Source organism: Fundulus heteroclitus, unplaced genomic scaffold (assembly GCF_011125445.2).
Source record: "Fundulus heteroclitus isolate FHET01 unplaced genomic scaffold, MU-UCD_Fhet_4.1 scaffold_52, whole genome shotgun sequence".
Taxonomy (NCBI): Eukaryota; Metazoa; Chordata; class Actinopteri; order Cyprinodontiformes; family Fundulidae; genus Fundulus; species Fundulus heteroclitus.
In genome coordinates, this window is record NW_023396945.1 from 293,046 (window position 1) to 309,358 (window position 16,313).

The window sequence follows — 16,313 nt, forward strand, 5'->3', positions numbered from 1 at the left end:
TTTAGTCAGTCTCTGTCATCCTTATACCCTTAAAGGGGCATGTATTTTGACCATTAAAGGAAAACACACACACACACAAAACAACAAATAGTCATCTTCAAATAAATCAATATACAGCAAGCATTCATCCTGAAAGTGTTTACTTAGTCCTTTTTGAGCCTCAAAAGAGCTTTGCACAGAGCGTGATCAGCAGTCATAAACATGCCTGTGCCATCTGGCAGCTGATAGCACCGCGGGGCTATCAGGAAGCAAGATGGTGACCATTGACGCAGCTACTGTAAGAGCCGGCATACTTTCCTGCGTTGTCTCGCAGTAAAGGGACATCTCAGCGTTATGGGTTAGCATTACTTATGCTTTCTTTTAGCACCTCCGCTGGACGTTGCTGCCTCGCTCGGCTCAATTGCTTGTCATTGTTTAGTCATTGCACGCATGTGTAGTATGTTACGTCTGGTCATGTGGTCTTGCTATGGTAAGTATACACAAAAGCACTTAGTTTATCAACAAATAGACCCAAAACAAAGGCTAAAACACGGATATACAATATAATATCCCGATTCAATTGCAAAATTGAATCGGAACAAAGGTCGGAACAAAGGAACAAAGAAATCGGAACAAAGGTTTTCCGATTGAATTTTGCAATTAAATCGGAAAACCTTTGTATGCAACCAGAGTGAGCTACTGGCGCAGAAATGTATACAGTCATAGTTCGTGACTCCGCCCCTTTAATGACAGTCCAACCAAATGCCTTCAGAATTCCCTTCTGTCTTTTTATAAATCCCTACCATCACCATTTCACTTTCTGAAGCAGATTGTTTAAATTAATACTAAGCACTATGTGGGCTTGAAAACTAACACTGCACACACCCCTGAACACCCCATCTAATATTGCGGTGGCAGTTTCATGCTGTGGGAGCTTTTATTCAGCAGGGACAGGGAAGCTGATCGCCGTTGATGGAAAGATGAATGAAGCTGAATGGGGTGCAATTCTGGAAGGAAAACCAATCAAAGGGTAGAAAGGCTTGAGACAGTAAGACACTTTCAAGTAAGACAATGTCCCTAAACAGCCAGAGCTAAAATGGAATGACCCAGACCTGAAACCAAGTGATAATCTGTGGCAGGATTTATCAATTCATGTTCACAGTCACTCTCCATCCCTTCAGACAGAACCCGAGCTGATTTACAAAAAAAAAATGATAAACAGTTTTAGTCTTTGGTTGAGAAAAGCTGGTAAAGGTATACCCCAATAATTGAGTTAGGGTTGTTGAATACATGCACACTACACACTGCTTTAGTTGTATTTAGAGATTTGAAAAAACATTTTTTTTTTAACTTTCTTTTCATATTTATGCACCGGTTTGTGATGTTCGGTTTTGATCGATATCCATGCTGATGTTGTCCCTCGCACATTTGTGTCTGTTTTGACTGCTGCTGTAAAGTGAGCCTGTCTGCGATTGTGTTTTTTATAGTTTTTTTTTCACCTGACCGCAAGGCAAATTTGCCTATAGAGAGAATAATGAATTGATACTGATGTTGATACAGAATAATTCAGAATGTGTTGATGAACCTGAGATGTATGAACAAGTCCAAGGGGTGTAAGTAATTTTGCAAGGCATTGTATAATGCAAAGCACTTCCTCCTACTCGGATATGACCGTGATTGATTCACTTGTTATTCAGGAATGCACTGAGGTGGAAAACAGAAAGAACACAGCCATTATCACGCCATCCATCGTCGTGTGGCAACGGGCTGACCCCCCGAGCACTCCGTTTAGGGATAAAAGCTGCCGCTGACTCTCGGCCAACCCTCTTTGCTCGGCACGTCACGTGTGTCCGTGTGACAGGCCAATCTAGAAAATGGAGTGTGTTAATAGAGATGGAGATGGTTGCTCTCTCTGATGTGCTCGTGCCGCGCCCCCTCATCATCTCACCTCCTAATAAACTGTTTTAATAGACGCAAATCCTGTCAGCAGGGGTGGGATGGATGGGTGGGCTTAATGGCCTCTAAATCAAAGTCAAACAACATATTACTAAACAGTTCCTTAAGATCCTTCCTTAAGGATGGCTGTGTGAAGAGCCAGCCCTGTGTTCTATCCATAAGATTAATAGTTTATACTTTTCTTTTTTTTTTTAGTGAGTGAGCGGGTCCTATAAAGTACCCGCTCACTCGCTCAGTCTAGTACATCCCCACCCTGAAACAATGTGGTTTTTGAAGAAATTATTTTAATGAATGGTTTGGTCAAAAAGAATTATCATCAAGCAGGCTTCAACCAAAAAAATCCAAAGGAACTGTTTGGTCAGAGTATGCTGTTGGGATGCTTTTTGACCAAATAGTTCCTTAAGCTTCAGGTTTTCCATGGAAGCATGGAAAACCAGAAGTGGTTCTCCTAATTTCTGTCCCTAAAATTCACAGTTTAAGCTGTTTTTTCCCCCTCTTTGTAAATCTCTTTTCTAACCAGCTTACCTGCCCAAAAAGTTTGGTTTTTTTTTGTAGATAAAAAAATACGCCGTTAAGGTGGCATTGTGCTGTGGACGCCTATGGCCATCCTGAAGTTGTTTGTTTAATTTCTGTCCCAAACAGGAACTGCTTTTTGCAGGTTTCTTTTGTTCGTTTTTGTTTATACAAAAAATGCTTTGAACCCACCATCCATACAGTGAAACATGACAGTGGCAGCATCATTGTGTGGGTCATTTATTTGGCCAAACAGTTCCTTGAGATCTCTACTGAAGGATGCCTCTGGGCAGAACCAGATATTAATTTACTATTTCACTCCTTTTTTTCTAGTTATTTACACTCTGGTATATACTTTTCGCCTCTCCACATTCACCATGGCCTTCACAATCCCAGTCATTCACCATCCTCCCATCTTTGTTAAACTCCCCTGTGTTCGCTTCATAATGAGACATTGACTCACCTGCCTTGCTGTCTACCATTTACTCTCCTTCAGATTTTCTTTTCACTCCCTCTACATCCCCGTTTTTTTTTGTATTTTTTTCCAGAACTATTGACAGTTTTAATTAACCCCTCATTCATGAAGTGAAGGACACATGTACTTCAATAGTTTGCCGTCAATTGTCCGCCTGCGTCGCTTATCAACAAGACTTCTGAATAGCTGGGGGCGGCGAGCATCGCTAGCGTTGTGAAAGAGGACTCGAATGCCACAGTTGTTGGCAGGTGTCGGGCTCTTTGCTCGCAGGGGCGGTGGGTGGTTCTCTACCCAAGGACGTGGAAGCAGAGTGAATGCCAATGCAAATCAATTGAAATTCAGTTTCAAGAGCTCTTCGTGAAAGCATCTGGCACCGAATGTACTCAGGGGTGAATGTCCTCTTGTGCTCTCTGAGACACTGAATACAGTGAATGAATAATAAATTGCTAACGTCAAGGACTGTTGAAATAGTCTCGCAGAAAAGTCCCTACGTTTGACCTGTGCTATGAATTTAGGGCAGAAATTCAGAGCGCATTCATGCGGCTGGGTTTAGTCAGCACGACCTGTATTCGCGTGGCATTGCGCTTCGTTGCATCACATTATCGAGATTATTTTATTTACCCTGGCAGCATTAACCGTTTTCTGTGTGAAGGTTTGGCATCCAGTTAAAGAACCAAGAATAGCTGTTGCTAAGGAACATGTATCCAAATATGAACTCCTGATTGGGACGAAATAAAGGAAATCTAGTAAAAGTTATTCTTCAATCTTTCCTATAATGAAATTTTAACAACTATAATGCAGAGAAATGTTTACTTAAGTATGTCACGCAAAGAACACTGAAATAGTATTGAGTTTTAAGAACAGTAATGGTTGTACTGCAAAGCCACGGCAATACCAAGGTGAATGCTGCTGGGGACATTTGGGGTTTTCAGTAAATAACTGTCTAATAAAAGACAATAGAATAATTAAAGGCCACACCATTATTGAAATCCCTACATCTACCTACTGTATACCGGGATAATCGCAGTGAGAGGTTGCCTATTAAATGGCAATGAGCTGAGCAGATATGTGTCAGGAATTATCCTTTAAAAAGGTTGAAAAACAAAATAAGAGGCAGAATTAATAAGAGCTACTGCTAACAGGCAAACAGGACAGGTAGAACTTTTTTTTAGTAAATGCGAATATGAAAGTACACAGAAAATTCTCAGGCAAGCTCATTTTACAAAAACTTTTAGGGCTTAAAATAACACAGTTTTGGCGACCCGCTCATCAATGTATGCATGCAAGTCTTAAGAGTTCAGTTTTGATGCGCAGTGTGAAAGCTATGTGAGTCCTCTGAAGCTAAGTGCTGTATAAAATCAGTTAGCGGAATTAAAACAATTCTATATAGGAGGGCTTCTATCAAAATGCTGTTATGCAGATAAACTCCCCTTGCTTTGCTGCATGGAGACAAAAGATTACATTATTAGAGCTTTGATCAGGAGTGTATAAATCACTGAGCTATATAATACACTGGAGTGCTGATTTTGCCGAAAAACTGAAGTCACTGGCCGCCATCTTGCTACTCCCTACTCTCACAGAATCCCATAGGATTTGGTTGCAACAACAAGCAGTTTTCTGGCTGTGTGAAAACGTTTCACAGGTAATTCTACAGTCAGTGGATGTACTAACACTATCAACTACTAGGAAATTAGGTGCTGAAATATTTTACATGTTATTCATATTAAATATATGTATATGTATATGTATATATAAGTATGTGTATATGTATATATGTATATATATATATATGTATACACATATGTAAATATATGTTTTTGTATATTGTTATTTATATATTCATAAATGTTAAACATATATTTAAATGAATAAAATGCAAAATATTTCAGCACATGACTTTCTCAGTACTTGATATTTTTAGAACATAACATAAAACTATATGGCATCTGACATTTTAAAAGTTTTAAGCTCCCCCTGAACATGAGAAAATCCTCGTTATTCTATGCTGTAGCGCACATATTCCCTAGTTACTGGAGGAAAATAGGGAGTACCAAGATGGCGGCTGGTGGCTTCAAAGCAACTCGTTCAAACAGACGGTGATTAGCACTCCAGTGTATTATATAGCTCAGTGGTATAAATGTGTTTGGCAACTGAGATCACCTTTTTGATGTCACATTCTGCTGTTATATCTGGTAATGTGGGACATGGTTAATGTCCCACATTAACAGATCTATGCAATGCAAGGTGTCACTCGGCATCAGATGAAATGTTTGCGTTGGTCTTAACCATTTGCAGCACAATAATTCCGTCTTCCTGGTATCTAGCCACAGCAGAAAAGTAAAAGATGACGTGCTCATCCACCAGATAAAAAGAAGCTGCTCCTGGATTATGAGAGCTTCCCTTACAACAGCTTTAAAATTGAGTGGTGTAACTTAAAGTGCTCATCACCCACCTCTCATGGCCTAGCTACACGTTGACCAAGCCTTTTTCTTTTATTGCCTCTGCAGGTGGCTGACGTCTCCATCTAGCAATGCTAGAAATAAATAACATGCAACACGTCATGACTCGAAGCGTGCTTTAAATGTCAGTTCTTAATGCTTAAAATTGTGACATTTACAGCAAAGCCACATTTATTAGAATGACAACATGGAAAATCGCTGTTTGTTCAGTTTGATTACTGTAGTATTGATTTTTTAATAAGGCTTAGGTTACAGTACACTTCACATCTCTGCTAACTTTATCCTCCTCTCCCTTCACTTTAGATATTGACGAGTGTGCTGAAGGGAAACACTACTGCAGAGAGAACACCATGTGCGTGAACACCCCTGGTTCCTTCATGTGCATTTGCCACACGGGCTACATCCGGATCGATGACTACTCCTGCACAGGTGAGCTCCTCCTCTGGCCTTCTGACAAACTGAAACCAGGACCAGTGGGCTTTGTTGTTAGCTGACTTCACCTTGATTTCAACACGAAGCAAGTCGTCCAGAGATCGGTGGTCGGATGGTGTCCACTTGATCGGTTACGACTTGGGTACAGCAGGGCAAATACTGAATGAAAATAATTAATTTTATTCCTTGAAAGATTCAAAAATAAAATCCATCAGTTTCTCAGTGGCCGATCATCACCGCTTGCGGTTTTAATTAATTTTATTCCTTGAAAGATTCAAAAATAAAATCCATCAGTTTCTCAGTCAGTAAATGCACCAAATAAGAGCAATTCCTCAGACACACTTTCACTGCTTTCACTGAAAATCAGAGGGAGGTTGGAGACATGGTTTGATGCATATATAAGATATCCTTGTTATTTCCTTGTTTTAAGTTGGATTCAGAACTGCTACTTAAGCAGCACACTTTTTTTCACCTTATGTTTCCTTATGTTTCCTAAATCAGAAAGGTCAATAGGTTGGAAGAGGCAGATCAGACCTGAGATCAGTATTTACCAAGAAAGGCCTGATTCTGAGACAAAAAAAAACAAAACAGGAGACTACGATATATAGACATAATTTTATGACAGGGTGACATCTACCATATGATGCAACGTATGATAAAACAACGTTGCTTTTTTTTTTTCTATTACAAAGAACATCGGTTCCTGCTGTTGGTGAGTATATGCATGCTGTTGCCTTGAGCTAAAAAAGATAAAACAAGTCCAGGCTTTTTTTCAGCAGGACCAACCAGCTTCACTTCCAGCCTAAACATGTGCATCGATGAGTTTGCCCCGGAAAGAGGAAGTCACTTAGAACCTGAACAGCGAGACCATGAGTTGGGGGGGGGGCAAAAACCTGTTTTGTTGCTCATCAACAATGACACCAGAGTCAATTTTAAAAGCAAACTCAGCCCATCACATCCTGGACAGATTGTGCCGAAAATGTACACTCTGGTTACTCTGCCTTGTTATTTTAATTTTGATGATGCCATGCACCCTAACTAAATGGTAAATGGTTTGTACTTGTACAGCGCTTTAACTAGTCCGATGACCCCAAAGCTTTTCACACTACAGTCAGTCATTCACACCCTGATGGTGGTGAGCTATGTTAGTAACCACAGCTGCCCTGGGGCAGACTGACAGAGGTGAGGCTGCCATACATCGGCGCCACCGGGCCCTCTGACCACCGCCAGCAGGCAATTCGGGTGAAGTATCTTGCCCGAGGACACAACGACTGAGATGATCGGAGCGGGCGAAACCTGTCTAACAAGGTTTTAGGAGCCTTTGGAGGAGAAACAGGCCCGTAGCATTATAGATCCTCCGCCATACCTAACAATAGTATTAGGCGCTTTTTCCAGATGTTCCCCCGTTTTACTCCAAACCCATCTAATCTGTTTCCTCCAAAAAAAAAAGCTTACCCTTAGTTTCAGCTGACCAAAGCACATCTCAGTTGAATTTAACAAAGTCCACACTTTTATGTTTGTGGTGGTAGGATAGAAAACTGATTAAATGTTGGAATTACCCTTGAACACAGCATCTTATAATTGTTATGGAGACTTGTCGACTTTAACATGAACTTCTTTGCTGCAGTTTAATCAAAACTTTGGACAAAAAAAAAATAACTTTAGCTACCATCCTTCTCACTCTATGATGTAGCAAGGTAATTAAGGATCAACATCATGCGTGGTGATCAGCGGCTAAAAGAACTGCGCCTCTGTGTCTACATTACATTTTACCTAAAGGAAACTGTAAGTCGTGGAATACCAATTAGAAATTCCTGAAAACTCAGAACAACTTCAAGAAGTAAAGTAATGCTTTATTTACATTTCTGTAAAAAATACCTGGGATATGTCATTCTGTTAAAAACAATTATTTCTTAACATAGTAAGCATGGATATAGCAGTTTAATTATATCTCTGAACACAGTTGTGGCCCTTTCACTCAGGACACGGTTTCTGGCTTGGTTGGCAGTTCTTGTCATTTGTCTGTTTGTTGTCAGCAGCAAAGTGCTTGTACCAGCTTTGCTAGTTAGAAGGAAAAGAGCAGCAAAGAAGAGGCTTTAGGTGCACAAAACACTCCAGAGAGCAGCTTGAGGAATCCAGGCTTGTTAAAGAGCCTTGTTTATACAGAACTACAAACTCAAACTTCTTTCTTTCTTTCTTTCTTTCTTTCTTTCTTTCTTTCTTTCTTTCTTTCTTTCTTTCTTTCTTTCTTTCTTTCTTTCTTTCTTTCTTTCTTTCAAACAGGAAAAGATTAACATAAATTGGGCCTGACTCAGCAAAATTGCTGCTCTGCAGTACATGCAAGACACATACAGTTATCCATCACATCAATGTACACAGCAACACAACACAGTCATATCAAAACACACCACCGGAGAGAAAAGTTATTACACAGAAAACTTGTGTCATATAGTTCAGGGAACACACACAATATAAACTTCTCCTCCATTGTGCTTCCTGGTCTTTCCGGCTGATGGCCCAGTTTCTATTGGCCGCACATGTATTCATCACTGTGAGCAGCGACGAATATAAATAGGTTGACATATAGATTCCAAAGAGATTACACCAGCAGTCTCATCATCATTCAGATGACCAAGTACTCCACTCACACCAAGCAATAGCTTCAAATAACGCAGGACAGAGAAGGGTGGGTCATTGATTTGCATCTGACTTAGAATGTGCCTAAGAGGATGGGCCTCCATGTCCTTAAAAACAGCAGCGCTACAAAACTGCTGGTTGCTCAAGTGCGAGCCACAAGAGTTGACAAAGATTCCTGGATAGGTGTGGAAATGTTTTCAGAACTGAATGTAAGTCCGGTTGCCTCCGTTTTAAGCCTGTTTGCTGTTGCGACGACCCGGATAAATGAGAATTTCCACAGGCATAGTTGGACATAGTTGAAATTCGACCGGGCCGTTAGTATGAGCTCGCCAAGTGGTTCGCTTTGCTCGGTGCAGCGATAAACCACCCTTGCGCCGCACAAGCTACTGAAAATAATGGGTTTCACAGTGCAGTGGCGTGCACGTTGCGCCCTGTGTGAAAGGCTCGCAAAGTATGCAGCCCGTTAGATTTAAATTCAAAATGGTTTTATTCAACCAATAAGTTTTTCTTAAATTTTTTTCCCCCTCATTTTTACTTTAATTGTATTAAAAATGTCATGTATAAATGTCATGTGGAAAATGATCTATATTGTTCTCAATTATCACTGGAAAAATCTTTACTGGCATTACAGCAACCAAACCCTTCTTATAATTGCTGACCAGCTTTTTTATGTTTACTTCAAAATTATAATACTGCTTTTAGTCAGAAGAAACACGTCGCTCCAATTAAACGATTACTTCAAACCTAAATCTATCAATTCTACACCCATTAAACCTGGAGCTATTCAACATTTCAATTCCAACTGGACTCTTTGTGGATGGATATGTCTAGTTACTAGACTCTAGTATGTGGTTATTAGATGTTACACCAGCATTAAGCTTTGTAAAGCTGCGTAAACTGATCTGAACGCCTGCGGAGATTTGTTGTGAATCATGTCAATGCTGTGTGTAAAACCGGCTGCCTGCCGGAGAGGAGACTTACGCAATTGTGCTATGTCCGAATTATAAAGAAGTCAAGATTTGTATTCCACCAAACGCAGGGTTCTTGCAGAGTTAATCCTGTTAGAAACATCTGAGTCAGCATTCTTTGCATGATGTAATGACCCTGTTTCTCGGCGTCACGTCGTCGTTTCCCGGGGATGTGCAGCTCTACTTGCTCCTGTGCAGCTGTTTGCAGCTTGTGAAAGACGATGCTAAGTAGCTCCCTGTGTGAATCGTCTCTGAGGAGGGTGGCGACATGCTGCGTTTCCTCTGTGCCTGTAATTAAAGGAGCAATTTACACCAATGTAGTCTAACTCAGCGGCAGCGTAGGGAGGGAACCCGCTGCCGCCTGTGCTCAGCACTGGATGACTTCGGCCCGCAGAACTCCCCGCGGTGCCGTTGGAGTTAGAATTATAGCTGCTAAACTAGACACAACAACAATTTTCTAGTTTTTCCACCATCCTTTTTATTAAGAGTGACTCTGCTTAAGTTCCAGTGGAAATCAGAAAAGTAATACAGAACATTGAAATGCAAAAAAACTAACTTTTAAGTAAATAACAGACATCCATCTGATGTTTTGTTCATGGGAGTTATTTAGGAGCGGATCGTCTGTGTCTGCATAGATTCCCCCCCGTAAACACTTTGGGCAGGCACTACGCCTTATGTCATTTCACTCACCTTGTTTTCTCAGCTCTTTTTTTTGAGCTCTGGGCAAGATTTATTGTTCTACTCATTTGTCTTTCTTCGGCTGTGTGCCTCCCCTCGAAATACACAATGAAGATTAATTCACCCAGAACCCAGAGGATTAAACTGTGTCACTACATTTTATATATTTTCCCATTAAAAAATGCCTCCATGGCACTGCAGTGAAACACACAGCGACGTTTCTCTTTATAAAAGTCATTTTTTGTGATTAAACTGAGTTTTTTTTTTTGTGAAAACTTGATGTAATTACTTTCCTTCTCCCCGCTCTGGTTAAATTGCTGTTGTAATGTTCCAGCTGGGTTATTGAACTGAGCTCTCCCACCTCCACAGCATCGCATCTTTCTTCTGAGACAACATTAGAGTGATGCATTATAGTGAAATGAAAATGAAAAAACAGCAAACGGGCTTAAATCGGAGGCAACCGGACTTTCGTTCGGTTCTTTCTGAAAACGCTTCGACACCTATCCAGGAGTCAGCCAACTGCAGGTTGCTGAAGTGCGAGCCACCAGAAATGACAAAGACTCTTTATTATATTATTTATTTACTGTATTAACATGTATTTAGCTCCATTTATATTCCCATCAAGTCTGGCCAGCTTCTCTGTCACTGCTGAAGGAAAGCATTCTCACAGCATTACATGCTCTTTGCCAGTTCCTACACTATGCACAGATAGCAAGGCATTTCCTGTTTACTAGACATGTGAGTAAGCAAGAAAACATGTTTGGTGTACAGCTGAGTTTTTTTGTGTATGTGTGTTTATATGGCATCTCTGTGTCCTTGGGAGTGAAGCATATCTATATTACCATCGTAAATTATGCTTTTGGACCAGAATACATGTTTGCTGTGTCACTAATTGCCTACCTCACCGAAATGAATAAGATTAATACAGCATATTAAAAAGTACATTCATTCTCAGAAACTGAATATTGATACATTAAAGGAGCTATAAGTAAGATATTTACTGTAACATCAACGTAAATCATTCTCGTTTGTTACCTGAGATGGAAGTAGCATTCCCTATAAACAATCGGTCCTCTCCATCAACAGCGTCTTTATTTTTAACACATTTTTCTCCTTTCAAACCTAGAGGTACAGTCCGGAACTACTTTGGTTCAGTGTGTAGCCCGTGATTACTTCCTGGTTCCTGAGCCAATCATATGAAAGTTCCCAGGGTTCCATAAACAGAACGCAGCGTTTGGTATTTTATCTTAGCAAAAGAGCTGCAGCCTGCTAACATGGAAGCCAGTGAGAGAAGTGGACTAGAAACAGAAGAGAATACAAGATCATACACCTATTCTGTGGAAGTAAAAATTCAGAAGGGTTTCACACCATTTAAAAACGGCATATTAGATTGCTGCGATAGGCAAGCTGTTGCACCGATTTGAATCACAAAGTGCCAGTATTACTTATAGCTTCTTTAAATGGAAATTATCTATTTTATCTACTAGACATACTGTCAATATTTCACCTATTAATGAAATGTTAATACTAATCAATATATTACCTATTAGTAATCGTAATTAATATTTTAAATATTTTAGTAAGTAAAAAAGACTATTGACGCGAACATGAAATCTTTCCAATCTGAAGGGAATTGAGAATAAACAGTTTAGCAATTCTTGATATGTTGATATGTATCTAAAAAAAAGGGTTTGTTGAAAAAGTGTTATGCACAGCAGTGTTTGCTGTTTTTAAACAGTAAACACTGCTATGCTTTTCCTAATGAAAGCTTTTATGCAGAGCGTGGCGTCACCACTGTAATCCTGCTGGAAGTAAATGACACCAGAAATAGAAGCGTGCTGTAGCAATAAAACATCTGCTTGTGTTTGAAGAGTCCAGTGGGAACGTTGATTCCTCTAATTTGCCCGCAGATGAAATATTACAGCAGAAGGAAACATTAAACCGCCAACCTCCGGAAGCTATCGACACTGTACATTCGCATGATTTACAAAGGCCTTTTATCATCTGCAATGACTTTCGCCAATTAACAAACAGCCGACTCTGCAGAACCAGCGGTTCCAGTATTGACAACCGTTTCTCCACATTGTTAAAGTGTTACATGTGGGCCGGTCTCCCTAGTAAAGAGGATTAAGTTGACCCCGGCTCATTTCATGGCTGGATGTTTGTGCGCTGAATGGTTTTACAGGTTTGATTTGCAGGTTTATGCCTGTGAGAAACAGTTCTTTATTTCTTCTCAACCTGTCGAGGAGTCTGTAACCCCAGGCAAGTCCACATCTTACATTCTGCTCACCTACAGGGAAAAGGTGGTAGGCCTTGTTTAGGCACTTTTTTAAGTTTGATGTATGTATATATATATATATATATATATATATATATATATATATATACCTCCTATACCCTCTCCTCTTCGTCTTTCCTCTCCCATAAATGCCCAAGGTGCTCATCGCTGTGTGAGATTAGCAGCAAATCCATGAAAGGTAGCGGACTGGTTGTGCTCTCCGTTGGAAAGTTATTAAAGAAGGCTGTCCTCAGGTTTGTGTGCGTGCTTGGTCTGCAGTACAGTGCATTCTTCTGCTGTGTATCCATGTTCTAATCCTGTGATAGCCAGACCTTAGCCCCTGAGGCTAAGTAACTGATGGAGGGATGGGTGGAAGACAGGGGATGGAGGGAAGGGCACAGGCCAGAGGTGAAGCAGGAGGAGGGTTGTCAGCAGCAGCGATTAGAAAAGGTGACTTTCAGCCTGACACCTCAAAGACAATCTGTAGACAAACAGTTTTTACCTGTAACTTCTTTTAACATGTCGGTTTCAGTGAAGTACAGTTCTATCAATATGGCATCAAATTAGAGAGCAAAAAGTTAAAAGCTGAAATGACAACAGTCATTTCAATGTGATGCAATGCAATGCAAAACTGGAGAACAGTAGAAATCAGTAGAGTGAGAAAAATAGGCCCTGATGTCCTATTTTTCTCACTCTACTGATTTCTACTGTTCTCCACATTTCTCCTTCTCCTTTCTACCAAAAAGATTCTGATGGAGAATTTCTGCCAATCAATTTGTGACAATTGTGAAAATGCAACCGGATAACAATCCAAAGAGCACCGGCGAGTTAATCCCTACTGACAAAAACAAAACAAAGAAATAAAACAACAAAAACGAGAATTTTTGGGTATCATCATCAACGTCTACACATGAATCAAATAGAGATGTGAGAGATGTGGTTTATAGGTCTTTCATTCTCAAAAACCCTCTAATGTGGCTGAATTAAAACAATTCTACACAGAATTGGGTCAAGATTCCTTCAAACCTATACAAACGTTCATTGTCAGTTTTTGCAGGTGTTTCATAGCAGTTACGGCCGTCAGGGGTGGCACAACAATAATGTTTTAGGAGAAGGGCTACACAATATAGCCATTGTTAACGTAATTGCTTCTCTATGATTGCAGGTGCACTCAGACCCAACTTCCACTAATGTTGAGCTAGCTCTGCCTTTGTGACAACACAGTTCTGTTGTACACTCTGTGCACAAAATGCATTTCTCTGCTGTGAAATATTATTATGCATCTGATTGCTCGGCACAATAATCTAAAAACAACTAAAACTGACACAACCAAATCTATATTATCCAAAGCTGACAGTTTCTCCCTTTCACTTGATGGTTATATAGTCTCCCTCTCACCTCAGGTTAAGAGTCTGGTTGTCATCCTCAATAGCACTCTATCCTTCACCTCTCACATCAACAACATCACCCATTCTGCCTACTTTCATCTATGCAACATTAATAGCCTTTGTCCCTCTCTTTCCCCTTACTCAGCATAAATTCCTGCCCATAGTCTTAACACGTCCCTTGTCGACTACTGTATCTCTCCTCTTTGGTCTTCCTCAAAAATCCCTCCATAAGCTACAAGTGGTTCTTTTGTACACATTCAAGGCCATCCACAACCTCGCTCCCCCCTACCTTTCTGATCTCATTCACATCGCTACTCCTTCCCGCACCCTCAGATCCTCCGTTTCCCTTCACTTCACTGTTCCTCCTTCCTGCCTCAGCACCATGGGGAGCAAAGCTTTCTTCTGCTCTGCTCCTAAACTCTTGAATTATCTTCTTCAGACATCCGGTTCATTGTAACTTTTATTGTTTGTTGTGCGTGAGCGTTCTGAAAGCTGCTTTTAAAAATAAAATTTATTATTATTGTTATTATTTTTTGTTTGTTTAGACAATGTAAATGGCCAGTTTAATGCATCCTGTCCCTGAGCTAAATTTCCCAATTGAGACAATAAAGTGTATAATATATGCTATCTTATTATTTTCTATTCATCCCCACATTTTTTTTAATGCCAAATTCTTTAACTCTTTAAGATACTGGGATTAGTGTCGACGCTGCAATGAGTACTTTTTGCATGACGTGGACGTAGTTTTCAGATTTTTTATTGCATTGATTTGTGGTGGTTTTGCCAGGCTTCTCTCCATTGTGTAGCCTTCGCTGAAACACTTTTGTTAAATTTTACCGTTGCACAATGCAACTTCATTTAATGATAACAAACCAAAATATCATAAAATCTAGCCACCACTGTTACCATGAAGAGTTTCTCAAACATTACGTTTTGTGAGATTTTCTGTTAAGTGTGTCTACCAATCTGCCTCACCTTCATTGCTTTTTGTAAGAGGATTACCTTACAGTTTTCTCTAATGAAGAATCCGTTGGAGCGTATTGTTCCTCGGCTCTTGTTCTTCCTCTAAGATCTCCTCTTTTGGCTGCGGACAGATTGCAAGCTCTTTATCAAGTAAAACAATGCTTTTGTTTTCCAAAAAATAAATTTGTTTCGCCCATAAAGATGCTGGATTAGCCTGCTATTTTTAGCATATGCATTAACTATGCAACAAAGTATGTTGTTTTAAATGTACCTCTATAGCAGAGCACTTTAAAAGGAAAATGAAAAATTGTGCATTTGCCTTTTACTCTGTTAGTCGGACTAGCAGACAAACGACGGTTGCCCTTCTTCTTGAGATCAAATATATAAGATGGCCAACTTCTGGCCTGTAAAATGAAAATTGTTTTCTGTCAGAGGTCAGACAGTGCAGAGGCTGGTATTGTTTTGGCAAGAGGTGGAAGGGAAAACAAGCTCCAGGAGAAACAGACAGCCGTAGTAAAAGCTCCCTGATGACAGGCTGTACATAATTGATTGTTTATCTGTCTACTGCCTGAGCCACAGCATCCACATTTTAGGGATTTAGGAGGCGATTAAAATGGGAGTCGCTTACACTGAGTGCAGGGGTGTAATAGGCCTGAATTCCTAAGTAACAGATTCCAGGGTTATAGTGATGAGACACACACTGTGACACCGTCAGAGTTTCTTTGTCGCCCCGTCTGTGGCAAGGAAGACAAATAGTGCCCTCTAATTTACTTTCCCCTCTCCCGCGCTTTCATTTCTGTTTACGCTGCCCCATGAAAGGAGTGTGTGCATATGTGTGCACGCAGGAGCAAGATTAGAGCACAAGGCCATTCCTAAGTGTCCTTCAATCCATCTCACACATGCTTGCACACATACATCATAGCCTCGACGGAGGAGCTCATCACAATGTCACTTTCAATTTGGACGGAAACACGGCGCGTTCAGGGGATGTAATGGATTGGGTGATGGCAGGCAAATGGATGATGTGACTAAGGTGAAAGCAACAAGCTTTCCGGTTTCTGATTTTCTCACTTTTCAGGTTCCACCTATTCAGTGCTCACAGCAGTCTTTTGCAACATTTTCGAAAGCAACATGCGGTAGTAAAAATAGAGATAAAAAAATATATATGTTTCTGTAGTTGTAGCTTCATCCAAAAACAATAAGAAAACAATTTACCTGAAGAAAAAATTACCAACACAAAGCAGTGCATAATATTGGGTTGCAGGTAAAATGATACATGGTTTTTCAAGTTTTTCATCAAGTAAAATCATTGGGGTGTGCAAATTCTATTTGTATATCAGGACCCCTTTGATCTAAAACCTTTAAATAAGATACCTCTTGTGTATTAATTTATGACAAGAAGCCTTGATTAATGATTGTTCCAGAATCATCTTTCTATGAAACTGATCCTGTATCACATGACCTGTGATTTTCAGCACAACCAAGATTTTAGAGGCAACGCCACTTGAAAGGTTCAGATTCATACGTTCAGCACAAATGCACTCTTAGCAAAATTACACAAGTGCCACTCAAACGATGCAGCAACGA

General features: G+C 40.2%; 1 protein-coding gene across 2 annotated transcripts in view; it reads left to right on the forward strand.

Moving 5' to 3' along the window:
• The window catches only part of nell2a (neural EGFL like 2a), a 130,199-nt gene that overhangs the window by 60,337 nt on the left and 53,549 nt on the right, over nt 1–16,313 (forward strand). For both annotated transcript variants that reach the window (XM_036132485.1, XM_012864190.3), the window contains exon 13: nt 5,686–5,811. In XM_036132485.1, the coding sequence (XP_035988378.1) occupies nt 5,686–5,811 (126 nt within the window). The remainder of the gene's footprint in view (nt 1–5,685; nt 5,812–16,313) is intronic.